At 48.1% G+C, this 14,516-nt stretch overlaps 8 protein-coding genes and 1 non-coding gene across 9 annotated transcripts; 6 read left to right on the forward strand and 3 right to left on the reverse strand.

Moving 5' to 3' along the window:
- Positions 1-454: 454 nt before the first annotated feature.
- YALI1_F33587g (uncharacterized protein) lies at positions 455-808 on the forward strand (the record flags this gene model as incomplete). Its single annotated transcript, XM_002143083.3, has 2 exons — positions 455-516; positions 595-808. The coding sequence occupies 2 exons, from the start codon at positions 455-457 to the stop codon at positions 806-808; spliced, it is 276 nt and encodes a 91-aa protein (XP_002143119.1).
- A 418-nt stretch (positions 809-1,226) lies between these two features.
- YALI1_F33594g (uncharacterized protein) lies at positions 1,227-1,949 on the forward strand (the record flags this gene model as incomplete). Its single annotated transcript, XM_505896.3, has 1 exon — positions 1,227-1,949. One exon carries the CDS (start codon positions 1,227-1,229, stop codon positions 1,947-1,949), a length of 723 nt encoding a protein of 240 aa, XP_505896.1.
- Positions 1,950-2,111: 162 nt separating this feature from the next.
- On the forward strand, positions 2,112-2,489 carry YALI1_F33603g (uncharacterized protein; the record flags this gene model as incomplete). The annotated part of the gene is made up of 1 exon (XM_068283482.1): positions 2,112-2,489. The coding sequence occupies one exon, from the start codon at positions 2,112-2,114 to the stop codon at positions 2,487-2,489; it is 378 nt and encodes a 125-aa protein (XP_068139583.1).
- A 1,104-nt stretch (positions 2,490-3,593) lies between these two features.
- Positions 3,594-7,127, forward strand: YALI1_F33618g (uncharacterized protein; the record flags this gene model as incomplete). Its single annotated transcript, XM_505897.3, has 1 exon — positions 3,594-7,127. The coding sequence occupies one exon, from the start codon at positions 3,594-3,596 to the stop codon at positions 7,125-7,127; it is 3,534 nt and encodes a 1,177-aa protein (XP_505897.3).
- Positions 7,128-8,396: 1,269 nt separating this feature from the next.
- YALI1_F33669g (uncharacterized protein) lies at positions 8,397-8,802 on the reverse strand (the record flags this gene model as incomplete). Its single annotated transcript, XM_068283483.1, has 2 exons — positions 8,397-8,717; positions 8,764-8,802. The coding sequence occupies 2 exons, from the start codon at positions 8,800-8,802 to the stop codon at positions 8,397-8,399; spliced, it is 360 nt and encodes a 119-aa protein (XP_068139584.1).
- Positions 8,803-9,904: 1,102 nt separating this feature from the next.
- On the forward strand, positions 9,905-11,452 carry YALI1_F33681g (uncharacterized protein; the record flags this gene model as incomplete). The annotated part of the gene is made up of 1 exon (XM_505898.3): positions 9,905-11,452. One exon carries the CDS (start codon positions 9,905-9,907, stop codon positions 11,450-11,452), a length of 1,548 nt encoding a protein of 515 aa, XP_505898.1.
- A 493-nt stretch (positions 11,453-11,945) lies between these two features.
- Positions 11,946-12,185, reverse strand: YALI1_F33704g (uncharacterized protein; the record flags this gene model as incomplete). The annotated part of the gene is made up of 1 exon (XM_505899.1): positions 11,946-12,185. The coding sequence occupies one exon, from the start codon at positions 12,183-12,185 to the stop codon at positions 11,946-11,948; it is 240 nt and encodes a 79-aa protein (XP_505899.1).
- Positions 12,186-12,566: 381 nt separating this feature from the next.
- YALI1_F33708r lies at positions 12,567-12,652 on the reverse strand. The gene has a single exon. It is a non-coding gene; the product is annotated as a tRNA-Pro (tRNA).
- A 561-nt stretch (positions 12,653-13,213) lies between these two features.
- Positions 13,214-14,185, forward strand: YALI1_F33714g (uncharacterized protein; the record flags this gene model as incomplete). The annotated part of the gene is made up of 1 exon (XM_505900.3): positions 13,214-14,185. The coding sequence occupies one exon, from the start codon at positions 13,214-13,216 to the stop codon at positions 14,183-14,185; it is 972 nt and encodes a 323-aa protein (XP_505900.3).
- Positions 14,186-14,516: the final 331 nt, after the last annotated feature.

A 14,516-nucleotide genomic window follows, 5' to 3' on the forward strand; every position in this document is an offset into this window, starting at 1 on the left:
GGTGTAGGTTCGTTGATGACGTAATGATGGAAAGCGAGTGAAGGTTGGGGCGAGGAGAGGCTACGGGTTGTCTCGTTGATTGATTGATGGTGTTGCTGTTTTTTCATCGACAAAAAATACGTCTTCTTTGGGATTTTAATGACAACAGCAACATCGCTGGAAAAATGATATATTTCATAACTAATAGTGCATCCTACTCTTGATCCAACAGTTGGCATTGTAGTTTAGAAGTAGGTACTTCTTTATTTCACTTTACAAAGGTCGAGAACGATCAAATACTACCCATTGTATCCCGTTGAGTCGGCGGGAATGTTTTTATATCTTTTCGCAACGATCTCAGCAAGCATGTACTCCATCTTTGTCTCACGACTCGTACAATTCTCTGTTCTGGCTCACATATGCACGCATATTTATACTCTCTTCGGCCGACTTAACCAATACACTGCACACCAACATGACCGACCAGGTACGTTCGGATGTCCAGGAAAAACTGGTTCAGAGCGGAGAGTACGAAAAGTGAGTACCCAAATCATGGACACAGACCCAGACGCATGGAAAATAATCGACATTAAACACAAACACCAACTAAACCAGACTCTCTCAACACATCCAGGCCCGACTTCGAAACAGCGGCTGGTACGACAAGGTCAGTGCTTTGGCCCAGGAGGAGGCTAGCAAACAGGATAAGGTGGAACTGAGTTCTCTGTTGGAAAAAGTACAGCCTCAGGCATGCGATCTGGTTGACGACGACATCAAGGTCGAGACTCTCAAGATGATTGCCTCTTTTCTCGAGGGAGCTTTAAAGTAGTGGAGGACTGCTGTATTTATGTGCACTAATGTATTTATTTGAAGAATGAGGAGCGGAAGTCGAGAGAGACTTCTAGGAACGGTTTTAAGTGGTTACGGTACTTGTATTTGGTACTGTTGCAGTGAGCCAGGTATAACCTTAGCGTAGTGGGCGGGCTACTGGTTGTTAGTATGAATAATTCAACCAGATCATCGTACGAATTCTTGTCTCATTCGTAAGATATACGTGGGAAACAGAGCACTCGTGCCATATATATGTCACGTGACGTTCAACTTCGATCGATCACGTGCCACGCGTACCACCCACTATCGTAATGGCACTCCGTTACACCATTGTATTCCTCCTGTTATCAGGCTTGCATCATCATCACACCCAAATCTAAACTCTCACACCACAACCACATCAAGCAAAAAACACCATGGTACGATCAGACTGGAGGGCGCAGGAAATCAGAAGAGTCATGACGTTCACGGGGAGCAAGGAGAAGACAGCCCGTGATGCCCTGGAAAAGTTTGACTGGAACGTCGAGGTGGCTATCGATCATATTCTCAACACCCCCCAGGTAGACCTTTCAGGAGCTAGCAAGGTGTTTGACAAGTACCGAAATGCCGATTCGGACGAGATCGATCTGGATGGAACCATTCAATACATCACTGATTTGGGTCTGTCGCTGGAGGAGCCCACTGTTCTGGCGGTTGCTATGACTGCTGGATCTCCATCGGTAGGCACCTTCACACGAAAACCCTTTGTTGAGGGCTGGGCTGCCATTGGCGGCGACACGCTGCCGGCCCAGCAGAAGTTGTGCAGGTCGTTTGCCGAGTCCATGACCTCGCTGAATGCCGATTTCCAGAAAATCTACAAGTTCACATACGGTTTCCTGCTGCAGGAGGGCCAGCGGGTGTTGCCTCAGGAAACGGCTGTGGACTACTGGCGGCTGCTACTGACGGGGAAATACGAGCATCTGGACAAATGGCTGTCTTTTGTGACCGAAAAATACAAGCGCAACATCTCCAGGGATGCCTGGAACATGTTATACGAGTTTATGCTGTTCCAGGCCAAGGATCCCTCTCTAGAGAGCTACGATGAGGACGGTGCCTGGCCCAGTGTCATTGATGAGTACGTTGAGTTTCTCAAGGAGTGATGTATAGTTGGAGACGGTATATGATAGTAATAAAAATTCAAAAATACCACCTTTATTTTTTCCCAGTTCGTTTCCTGTGTCGTTCTTACCACCTCCCTCTATACCCTGTACCTGCTTATTAAGTGACTAAATTATAGTTCGTGATGATACACGTTGACGTGTATGAACAGTGAGATATCGCCAACCACAACTCTCTCTCCAACCACAACATCTCACCACAAAAATCAAAATGGAGGCTCTGCGATCTACTCTGGAGGCCACAATTGTAAGTTACCGAACATCCCTGCACTGGCGCACTGCTACTACGACTTTCCCCCACTAACACAGGACTTTGAGGGCCAGAAACTGTCCAACTTGGCCAAGACCCGATTGCTGGTTCTGGGCGCCATTCTGTCAACTATTACTGGCTTTGCGCTGGGTGACGTGATGATCATCTGGTTCATGTTTGCCTTTGTGGCCGGCATCACCATGCTGCTGGTGGTCCCTCCCTGGCCCTTCTTCACCCAACACCCCGTCCAGTGGCAGACCCCTGCCTACTAGTTTGATACGTGCGGCAGCGCTTTATTTATTGAATGGGAGTAATAGAGGTGGAGTGAATGTTGAAAAGAGGAATGGTGTTGATCGTTGAATGTGAGCCATGTAGGACATTGGGTTAACGAGAAAGTACTTGTACATCGTGCTGGAGAATGAATATGTTGGCTAGAGTGTTAGTAGAATCTCCTTGGAGAGCTCCATTGTCTTTTTCTCTAGATCAATGTGATCACCACGACGCCATGAATGTCTTCATAATGTCGCTCTGGTCATACTGTATGTACTATTCGTAGCTAGGAGATGTAGTGGCTACTCTGTAGGGTAAATAGTAGTAAGTAAGACAACATGAATAGATCTGTCACAGCAGCTGTCATCTATTCATGCTGGCATTTTCAATATTCGACTTCTCTGCTTCTTTCTTTCTCAGCTGTACAAGCTATCTTGTAGCGTTTTCTCATAACCATCAGCTCAACAAAATCAATGATCTTATACCTAACTCTTACTTGAACAAAGCCACAACCCAGATCTACCACTCGTGACCGCTTGAACTGGTGATCTGACTAACAACTATATCCCCAACCACATATATCCTGTCTCTCTCTCTCTCTCTCGCTTTAATTATCATATAAATTCTTCATTCCCCTTCCCATAAACACTTCTAACACAAGTATTGACTAGTCTACCCCAACTAACCTCAAATTACGTCATAGTCAGCAAGGGCAATGTGACTCAGGACTACATTGTGGGGTCGGTTGATCACGTGACTAATGAGAAGTGTGGCGATAAAGGAGTCGAATGCTACCGAAACGAGACCATCCAATCACGTGACCCAATATCATCTCTAGTCCCCGGAATTTCGCCCACCTCGGCCATTGGTCGGGATTCATTATCGTGACTTAGATGGTCTGGGTTAGGGTTATGTGATCCAACTTCCCAACGGCCAGTGTGAAATGAATGTGCCGTATATGACTTGTAAGTCGGTCAATAGTGGCGAAAGACTGCTGATTTTTTCAGTTATTGCAGTTAAAACGCTGATGAACAGTATGTACAAATTTCATACCTCCACACTAACGCCACCACCTACAAACTGCCACCAAAGTTCTAGAAGAATCCATGATTGATAACAAGGTTTCTGTATGCAGTGTTGGAAAGGTGGTTATCACTGAAGTCGCCACCTTTGCATCCCATCCTCTGTACATTGACAGGAAAACCGCTTTGACCATGATTAGATCAACGCGAGCGGCCTCTCGGCTTCGGCTAGGAGCTCGTTACTATGCGTCACACGCCCCCTATGGCGTGCTTTCCGAACATTTGAAGCGCACCCCTCGAACCAACTCTCAACACTACTATCCTCCTCCTCAAGGAGCCCACGACCTTCCCAAGGTGTCCAGCATGGGAGATTCCATCGCGAGCATTGTTCGAGGACGAGAGTTGTGGGTCCAGGAAAAGGACAAGTCCGACAAGCCAGAGAAATCTGACAAGCCCGACAAGACTGATAAGACCGACAAGGACAAGCCTGAGAAACAGGACAAAGACAAGACCGACAAGCCCGAGAAGACCAAGGTGAGCCACACCCCGTCATCCACTGCATCCACCGGAGCCGGAGAAGCTGCTGCTCCTCCTTCTGCGCCTCCCTCGGGCTCGGGATCATCGTCTTCTTCTGGAGGAGGGTCTCCACCTGCCAAGAAGAAGAAGAGCCCTGCCCAGACCTATCCCGAGATTTTGGCGGTGCCCATCAGCGACCGGCCTCTGCTTCCTGGATTTCATCGAGCCCTGGTCATCCGAGACCCGAACGTGATGAAGGCTATTGACGAGATGATCACCCGAGGCGAGCCATACCTGGCATGCTTCTTCCTCAAAGAGTTTTCCAACGCAGACGTGATCCAGGACGCCTCCGAGGTACACGACATTGGAGTTATTGCTGAGATCCAGATCCAGTCGCAGGACCACAAGCGATCCACCGTCGACGCCTCCAACGAGCCTGTCTATGTGCTCATACTCTACCCCCACAAGCGAGTACGACTCAACTCGCTTAAAAACCCTCCTTCCAGCGGCGGAGCTGTGTCCTATGCCTCTGTGTCCGAAGACGTGGCTGAGGACGGAGAGCTGCTGCTGACTAGCAAGGATCTGGAGGGGTACTCGGAGGAGTTTCTGGAGGCCCGAGAGGAAGCCAAGAAAGCTAAGAGTGGCAAGACTGAGGATTCCAAGCACGATTCCAAGGTTACTTCCAAGGACGGCAAGGAGACCACCGAAAAGTACGACTCTTCAACTCTTCAGGAGTCCCCTTACTCTTTTCTGTCCACCTACGATGTGTCTACAGCTGCCATTTCTCTAATTGAGGACAAGCCCCACGACAAGAACAACAGGGTCATCACTACATTGACAAATGAGATTCTCAACGTGTTCAAGATGCTGCGGGCTGAAGACGCCACTCTTCGAGAACAGCTGTCGAGTGTCGTGGGCGATATTCTGCGAACCGAGCCTGCAGTTCTTCAGGAGCCCGGTCGGCTGGCTGACTTTGCCGCGGCTCTGTGTGCTGGCGAAGGAAAGGAGATCCAGGCTGTTCTGACCGCTCTGGATCTCGAGACTCGTCTCAACCGGGCTCTGATTTTGCTCAAGCGAGAGCATACCAATGCCAAGCTGCAGCAGAAGATTGCACGGGATGTGGAGAACAAGCTCAACAGCAAGCACAAAAAGTTCCTGCTGACCGAGCAGATGAAGGCCATTAAGAAGGAACTCGGGGTTGACGACGGCAAGGAGAAGCTGGTGGAGAAGTTCAACGAGCGGGCCGAGAAGCTGGACATGCCCGAAAACATCCAGAAGGTGTTTGAGGAGGAAATGACCCGGCTGCAATCCATGGAGCCCTCGTCCAGTGAGTACTCGGTGACCCGAAACTACCTGGACTGGATCACCCAGATCCCCTGGAACAAGACGACCGAGGACCGGTTCAACCTGCCCCAGGCCAAGGATGTGCTGGATTCCGAGCATTATGGCATGAAGGAAGTCAAGGATCGCATTTTGGAGTTTATTGCCGTGTCGCGCATGAAGGGCGGTCTTACTGGTAAGATTCTGCTGCTGCAGGGTCCTCCCGGTGTTGGAAAGACCTCCATTGGAAAGTCCATCGCCAAGGCACTCAATCGGCAGTTCTACCGATTCTCTGTCGGAGGAACTAACGATGCCTCTGAAGTCAAGGGTCATCGACGAACATACGTCGGAGCTATCCCTGGTCGACTTGTTCAGGCTCTCAAGCAGACACAGACAGAAAATCCTCTGATTCTGATTGATGAGATTGACAAGCTATCGTCTTCGCGAACTCAGGGAGACCCCGGAGCTGCTCTTCTGGAGGCTCTGGACCCCGAGCAGAACAACGCATTTCTGGACCACTACCTGGACGTTCCCATTGATCTGTCCAAGGTGCTGTTCGTGTGCACCTCTAACGATCTGTCTACAATCCCCTGGCCGCTGCTGGACCGAATGGAGGTAATTGAGATGAGTGGATATGTGCCCGACGAGAAGCTCAACATTGCCAACCAGTACCTTGTCCCCCAGTCCAAGAAGGAGACTGGTCTGGAGAATGTTAACGTTCAGGTGACCGACGATGCCATCAATGCCCTTAACCGACAGTATTGTCGAGAGTCTGGAGTTCGAAACCTCAAGAAGCACATCGAGAAAATTTTCCGAAAGGTGGTTGTCAAGATCGTGGGCGAGTATGGCCAGGACGAGGTTGCTGCTGAAAAGATTATTGACGTGGAGCCTGTGGAGAAGGATAAGGAGTCTGCTGAGAAGAAGACCACGAAGTCCAAGTCCAAGGAGGTCAACGAGGAACCTGCTGCCAAGGAGGAGAAAGACAAGGCAACTGAATCTGCTGAGTCATCTGAGACCAAGGTGGGCACGAAGGCTCCTCCTGTCACGGTCCCCGAGGACTACAGCCTGACTATCGATGAGAAGGATTTGTATGACTATGTCAACTCTCCCCCTTACTCGTCCGACCGAATGTTTGAGGATCCTCCCCCTGGAGTCGTCATGGGTCTTGCCTACTCTCCTCTTGGAGGCTCTGCTTTGTACATTGAGTGTATTCTGGATGGAGGTCTTTCTGCCGACTCATCTGCTCGACTCTCGTCGACTGGTAACCTGGGTAACGTCATGAAGGAGTCTACCAACATTGCTTACTCGTTTGCGAAGTCGTTTATGATCCGAAACTTCCCTGCCAACCGGTTCTTTGAGCGAGCTGGCATCCATCTGCATTGTCCAGCTGGCGCCATTTCCAAGGATGGGCCATCGGCCGGATGTGCCGTTGTGACTGGTCTGCTGTCTCTGGCTCTCAACCACCCCATTGACTCTTCCATTTCCATGACCGGTGAGATTTCGCTGACCGGTAAGGTGATGAAGATTGGAGGTCTCCGAGAGAAGGCTGTTGGAGCTCACTCTGCTGGAGCCAAGACCATCATCATTCCCAAGGACAATTCTGGAGACTGGGACGAGCTTCCTGACACCGTCAAGGAAGGTCTTACTCCCGTGTTTGCCGGCACCTACCAGGATGTGTATGACGTTGTTTTCCAGGGTCTGGATACCAAGGTGGCCGCTGAGGTGTGGAAGAAGCAATTTGATCTGATTGACCGAAAGCTCGACAAGCGAGGAAGCAAGTGAGGATGTATATAGTATGAATGAATAATGATTGTTTAGTTGTGATCATGAGTGGAGCAGCACAAGCATGCAATGTAAGTATCCCTTTAGACAACAATGTCAGTCTTGACAAGTTTTAATACATAATGCCTTTCTTAATATGTGCCCATGGCATATTTCTGTCGTAAGGAAATGTGTCATAACTCCATGTTATCAATCAATGTCAGATGGCAGCCCTACATGACGCCAGATTGTTGGCGCGCATAATTTATATCCTCTCGCTAATCGTCGTTACTTGTTTGATCTCTCACAACAAAGAAAGGGAATTACTTGTTTCCAGCTGCTTCGCTTGTTTCTCCACGGGATTTCTTCTTCTCCTGTCACGCCATTATTCTTCAGATTTACCTTGCGTTGCATCCCAGCTCGCGGAGCAGGGTGGTCGGGGGACATTGAAAAAGCAATGAGCGCAGCAGTAACTTACGGAAGCTTACGTGTTGGTTTTTTTCGTTAGCGTTTCCACTTTATTAGTCTGGAGGGGAGCCGTTGACCTACAAGTAATGGTACAATAGTCTCTCGGAAAGATGACAATAGTGGCCGTGCTGGTTTCGTGCTACTGCAGTGGCTACAGTATTGTCCTAGCCTCGTCTGTGGATGTCCAATGGTTAGTCTGAACTGCAAGTACAGTTCAAGTAGTGTCCTTGGTCCTAATCAACTTAACGACGTGTAGCACTGTACTATGTGTCTATGTCTTTCCCGCCTCCGGCACTTCGCATTAGATCCATTAGACCCGCCCGGTAGAAGGGCATGTGAAAGAGGCTGGAGGGGGCGAACTCAACAACTTGCTTGTAGTTGAAAGCCATGTTGTACAGTCCCTTTGATGGTTGATAGGCAGTACAGTAATGAAAAACTCCAACTCAATGTCACTCTAAAGTCAGACAAGGCCCTTCTTCCTGTTGACTCTGCAGGAATGCTCCACTTGTCTCAGCAGAGTTGACTTTTATCTGAGTGATTAAGAGGTGTATAACTTCACGCTGGTTTTCCCAGATACTTGATTTGCTACTTCTGGATCACCTTGTGGCCATTGCCCTTTCGAATATCGTCTATAGTTGTTGAAAGAACCCGAAATGCGCACAATCAAGATAATCTGGTGCCGATGATGGGCTGCCTAGGCAGTCCTTGTACACACTGCACAGTGCCCTCCAACACAATCGATACCTGGATTGAAAAGATCGACGGATGTAAAGTGTATCCGTCTTCTTTTCCTCTTCTCCTATGGAATGCTGCGCTTTTGTATTATTGGCGACCCTGTCCTCGTTCGGAGGAACGACAGGATGACAATGAGCACAGGAACAGACTCAGTATGTGGTCACAGAAGACTTTGTAACCTGGGGGGTGTATCAACTTACGCATTATGTTGGTGATATCGAACTCTGGTGGATAACAGCACTGCTGGGGGGAAGGATATGACCCCATCATGGAGGCCCTCGGAGTTTGTTGACATCTCTGCACATTCACAAGGCTGATGTGGTTCTCAAGGTGCTCATTCAATACACCTGTTATCCTGAAACTAACTACTGGCCGTGAATGGGTTATTTGCTTCAAATCTACGACTGCCTACACCGACAATCTCCTACGTGCAGTGCAGTGTTGTATAAGTAACTGAAGTGTTCAGGAAGTCCTCAACGTTACCTGTGTACATACTGTACTGTACGATAGTATGAAGATGTACTGTAACTACAGTACAAGTACAAGTAGCTGACTACTTAAACCGCCACTTTGAAGATTTATCTTCAAAGTGGTGATTTTATTGTTTTTTAAAACCATTGCAATATGTTTACCTCTCGTATCAGTCTGTCTGTTCTACATTGTAGTTCACATCCTCACCAACCACATGAACGTGTCAAAAATGTTCTCTAGACACTCAGCAGCTTTCCAATGGCATACTGTAGCTACTGTAATTTATCCTCCAACGAAAATTTTGAGAAGTATGGAGCATGCCACATCCGATCTAGCCCCTCACCTTATCTGCATCGAGTCACCTGACCACCATACCAGTAAAATAGTTGACCTCAATGCTCACAACTGACAACCAACACCTCCCTTCACACCACCATGCAAACATAGTCACAGGACTACAGAAACACTGCAATATGCAATACCCCTCACACTCGATTACTCACGTGACTCACCGCAAACTACACACTTTTCCCCGACAGCTTGCTGTGCAACGTTTTTCTGCGGCGTCTAAATTTTCCGTGCGGCGGGATAAGCGTCGGGTTTTATATAGGCTTGGCATCACAGTACGTTGGAGGGGTAGAGAGTGGAGTGGAGAAGTTAGTGGTGACCCAAAACATAGGTAAATGATATACTGTAGTCGAGAGAAGTGATAGCAGACCAGTTGTAGCACGCACACAATACCCATCTTACTAATCCTGTACCCTCGCCATTACTAAACCCTGAGAACCCCAACTACACACGTGCTCAGATAGCAATTTTAGACGCCTGACCGACACGAAGCTTGCGGTGTGTACAACTTGAAGCGGCAGTCAGATATGTCATATTTGGAGCTAAAGATGCAAATAAAACGCAACCTCATTATCAATTCCACAATAATAATATACCGGAAAAGTCACGTGCCCAAAAACCCTCTCCATCACGCCCCATCCACCTGCGGCAACTGATACCACTTTGGATTTTAGCTTTGTGGAGTGCATCAGCTGTGTCTACTAACCGCGCAGCTAAAGGTCTTATAAACCACACTGCGCAACCCAGTCTCCTCTGTAAGCACCTTCTCACACACAATGTTGCGAGCCCTGAATACCGTCCAGCGACTTTCCAGCACCCGAGCCATGTCCACCTCTTCCATTTCGTCTCTGCTTAAGAACCCCAATCTTCTGCGAAACCAGGGCTATGTCAATGGTCAGTGGGTCTCCTCCAAGACCGGAGACACTTTCAGCGTTGAGAACCCAGCCACTGGCGAGACTCTGGGCCAGGTGCCCGAGTTCTCTGTCGCCGAGGCCGATGAGGCTGTCCAGCACGCACAGACTGCCTTCAAGACCTTCAAACATACCACTGGACGAGAGCGATCCAAGATGCTGCGAAAGTGGTACGATCTGATGCAGGAGAATGCTGGTGATCTGGCCACCCTGGTGACTCTGGAGAACGGTAAGTCCCTCGCTGACGCCAAGGGCGAGATTGGCTACGGAGCATCTTTCTTCGAGTGGTTCTCCGAGGAAGCTCCTCGAATCTACGGAGACATCATTCCATCCGCCAACCCCGCCAACCGAATCTACACAATCAAGCAGCCCATCGGAGTCTGCGGAATCATCACCCCCTGGAACTTCCCCTCGGCCATGATCACCCGAAAGGCTGCTGCTGCTGTTGCTGCTGGCTGTACCATGGTGATCAAGCCTGGTTCCGAAACCCCCTACTCTGCCCTTGCTCTGGCTTACCTGGCTGAACAGGCCGGCATCCCTAAGGGTGTTGTCAACGTGGTCACTACTAAGAAGAACACTCGAGCTTTTGGTAACGCCCTGTGCGAGAACCCGACCGTCAAAAAGGTTTCTTTCACGGGCTCCACTGGTGTCGGAAAGACCCTTATGGGCGCATCGGCCTCCACTCTTAAGAAGCTGTCCTTTGAGCTCGGTGGCAACGCTCCCTTCATTGTGTTTGAGGACGCCGATATTGACCGGGCTGTCGACGGAGCTATTGCGTCCAAGTTCCGAGGCACTGGCCAGACCTGTGTCTGTGCAAACCGAATTTATGTGCACGAGAGCATCGCCGAGAAGTTTGCTGAGCGAATGGCAGCCGTGGTCAAGGACTTCAAGGTTGGAAACGGTCTCGACCCTAACACCACCCATGGCCCTCTTATCCACGAGGGAGCCAAGGGCAAGATCCAGGAGCAGGTTGACGATGCTGTCAAGAAGGGAGGAAAGGTACTCATTGGAGGCTCCGACGCCCCTGAGATCGGAAAGGCCTTTTTCCAGCCTACCGTCATTTCCGGGGCCAAGTCTGATATGCTGATTGCCTCCGAGGAGACGTTTGGTCCCATTGCTGCCATCTTCCCCTTTAAGACCGACGCTGAGGTCATTGAGCTTGCCAACAAGGCAGAGGTCGGTCTGGCCGGCTACTTCTACTCCAAGGACGTGTACCGAATCCAACAGGTTGCCGAGGCTCTCGAGGTCGGAATGGTCGGTGTTAACACCGGTCTGATGACGGAGTGTGCTCTGCCCTTTGGCGGTATCAAGGAGTCTGGCTTTGGCCGAGAGGGCTCCAAGTACGGCCTGGATGACTACATGGTGCTCAAGACTATTGTTGTGTCTGGCGTCGAGCCCCACATTCAGCCTTAAGCAAAAATGAGTAGTTTCAAGATTAATGATGATGATTTATTAAATACCGTACTCGTACTGTCTGCGTATAGATAAAGCAACAGGTGCATTATCATCAGAGTTTATTTGAGGCGCGTGATGATGTAGCTACACTAAGATCGAAATCCAAGTACTTGTACAAGTACAAAGAAATACTGTAGCTACAGTACATGACATTTATATGAAAGCTTACAGTGAGAAAAAAGATCTGGGTGAAACATGGATGAGGTTCGTGGTGTGCAACTGTTACACTAGAATCACCATCATCCAGTGCACAATACGGTTTGAAGACCTTCGAATATATATGACATCTTACTGATTTCTACGTACAAGTATTTCAAGTACAGGTATCAATTGGTAACCTCAGGTTTCCTACAATGCTGAAATTCGTATAAGATATGTTATTGATCAATAAATAATATGGTACTTGTAGTTTTGTGTCAATGCAAAGCATATTACGCAGCCATCAGGGTGCTTATTTGAGGTTGGTGAAGTCAACCTCACCCTCGAGAAGACCAGAGTTCTCCTCACCCTGGCGGGAGCAGGTGCAATGGTTGGCAGGTCTCATGCCGCAAGAGCAGGTGGAGGAGACGGGCTTGGCGTTCTCAACGGGAGCCTTGGAGCAGACACACTGCTGGGCAGGCTTTAGGCCACAAGAGCAGGTGGCCTCCTGGGCGCAAATGCAGGTGGTGTTGTTCTTCTTGCAGCAGGTCATTATGAATGTAGTGGGTTGTAGTGGTTGTAGATGGAAGAGTGTGTTTGATTCTGTTCATTTTCGGGCTTCCAAGGCTTCCTTATAAGGAGCTGGGAGGAGCTGGGGGTCATCGCGTGATCGAAGTTAAACGTGATGACTCGAAACCTTCCTGACCATTACAACGATTGTTATTGGATGTTAGTTCTTCCTGTCATATTCTAGAAATGTCAGCCCCGAAACCTTATTTGATGACCTCTATGCACACAACGATTGGCTGATTTTAAGGTTAGTCAGGTGATATTGGGAGTAAAAATAATTTCAACTACGATTTGCCAAATATTTAGGTCACGTGAAGCCGGACGAGACAAAAATGAAGATCTTCACTTAGGGAGTGAAAAAGCTGGGCCCAACCGGGAATTGAACCCGGGACCTCTCGCAAATTGCCTAGGACACCCTAAGCGAGAATTATACCACTAAACCATCGGGCCTCGACGATAAGATTTCACTTAACACTGGAATCAAAATCCTTGTCTCTGCTTTGTCATCAATGTATCATTAGAATAAAAAAAATTGTAATGAATCATTAGAATTAAAAAAAAAATTGATTTATTGAACGCCAATAACCTGGCTTACTAGGTATATAGCTGTAATGAATCATTAGAGTAAATAAAATAACCTGGCTTACTAAGTATATAGCTGTAATGAATCTAGAATAAAAATTTAAAAATAACTTTAATTAATCATTAGAATAAATCCCCCGTAACCCCAATGCATGGAAGTAATTATATGGTGTGGGAGAGACTGTTACTGTTTTAATTCACGGACATTATATTATTATCTATATTTGGTTTAAACACAAATCAGTCTTACAAATCGCACACAAAAATGGTACGTTCTAGTATTGATAATCATGTATGGTAATACGATGTCGTGCATTGTTTATGTAGTGTAAGTAGTTATTGTGCGTTGTGTATGCAGTGTAATCGGTGACAGTGACAACATGGGGAGATATATATAGAACGGCTTTGGGACGGTTTAGATCAAAACTCATGTTAAGAAAACAACAACTCATCAGCAAACTACAACAACTAAAACTAATGTCTACCACTACCGATATTACTACACCCATTTCCAAGCCCATTGACAAGATCTTCACTGCTCTAGAGACTTCCGAGGGTCGAGGAGCGCGTGTTCGGCGTGTCATGCCTACTGGGAATATGGTGAACTTTACCCCCTTTCTTATGTTTGATCATTTCAAGGTGCCCTCTTCTGCTGGTTTCCCAGACCATCCTCATCGAGGCCAGGAGACTATCACCTATGTGGTTGATGGATCCGTCGACCACGAGGATTTCACTGGTAGCAAGGGTACTCTTAATGCCGGAGATTTACAATTTATGACTGCTGGACGAGGTATAGTGCATGCTGAAATGCCTTCTGCGGGTCCTAATGGAGAGGTCCGAACTGTGGAGGGTATCCAGCTGTGGGTGGACCTACCCAAGGAGCTCAAGAACTGCAAACCTCGGTACAGAGATCTGAGAGCCGCTGAGATTCCTATTGCCAAATCGGATAGCGAGGATCTCACTGTCAAGGTGATTTCTGGCAAGTCTATGGGCGTCGATTCCGTCAAAGATCTTGCGTATACTCCTGTCTGGTTCCTTGATTTCGAATCTTCCAAGCAGTACAGCGGACGAGAGGTCAACCAGGATATACCTGAGGGCTTCAACTCGCTGTTATATGTCATGAAAGGCACAGCTACCGTCAACGGCAAGAAGATCAAGCAGCATGATGTGGTTATATTCAAGAATGGAGGAGACTCTATCGACTTCATCCCTGGTCCTTCCTCAAGAGTCATTGTCATTGGAGGAAAGATTCTGGAACAGCCCATTGTCCAGCATGGTCCCTTCGTTGCAACCACCAGAAAGGGCATTGTCAAGGCCTTTGAGGACTACCAGACTCGAACTCATGGTTTTGAGCAGGCCAAGGGTTGGTCTTCCGAAATCGGTAAGCGGATGAAGCTGTAGGCCCACGAGTCTACAGTACGAATACCGGTACGTAGTCACCGAAGTCCCTTACTAACCTTTTTATATACCTACATAGCATAAATATAAATGAACTATCAATAGCCTATCTAAAACTATCACCACGTGTAGCCTTATATTTCTGGGGCATGAGCTGAGTCGCCATTCCGCTACCCCCTTATCCCTTCATATGACGGACATGAAAAGAAACCTCATATCACAAACAGCCCCTTACGCTCACGCTCCAGAAAGTCACGCAGCTTACATTTGAGATGCAGCGCTTCCAATAACACTATCGTTGCCACCACAACGAAAGTGGCAAGACGGCTCTTCC

Source organism: Yarrowia lipolytica, chromosome 1F (assembly GCF_001761485.1).
Source record: "Yarrowia lipolytica chromosome 1F, complete sequence".
NCBI lineage: Eukaryota > Fungi > Ascomycota > Dipodascomycetes > Dipodascales > Yarrowia > Yarrowia lipolytica.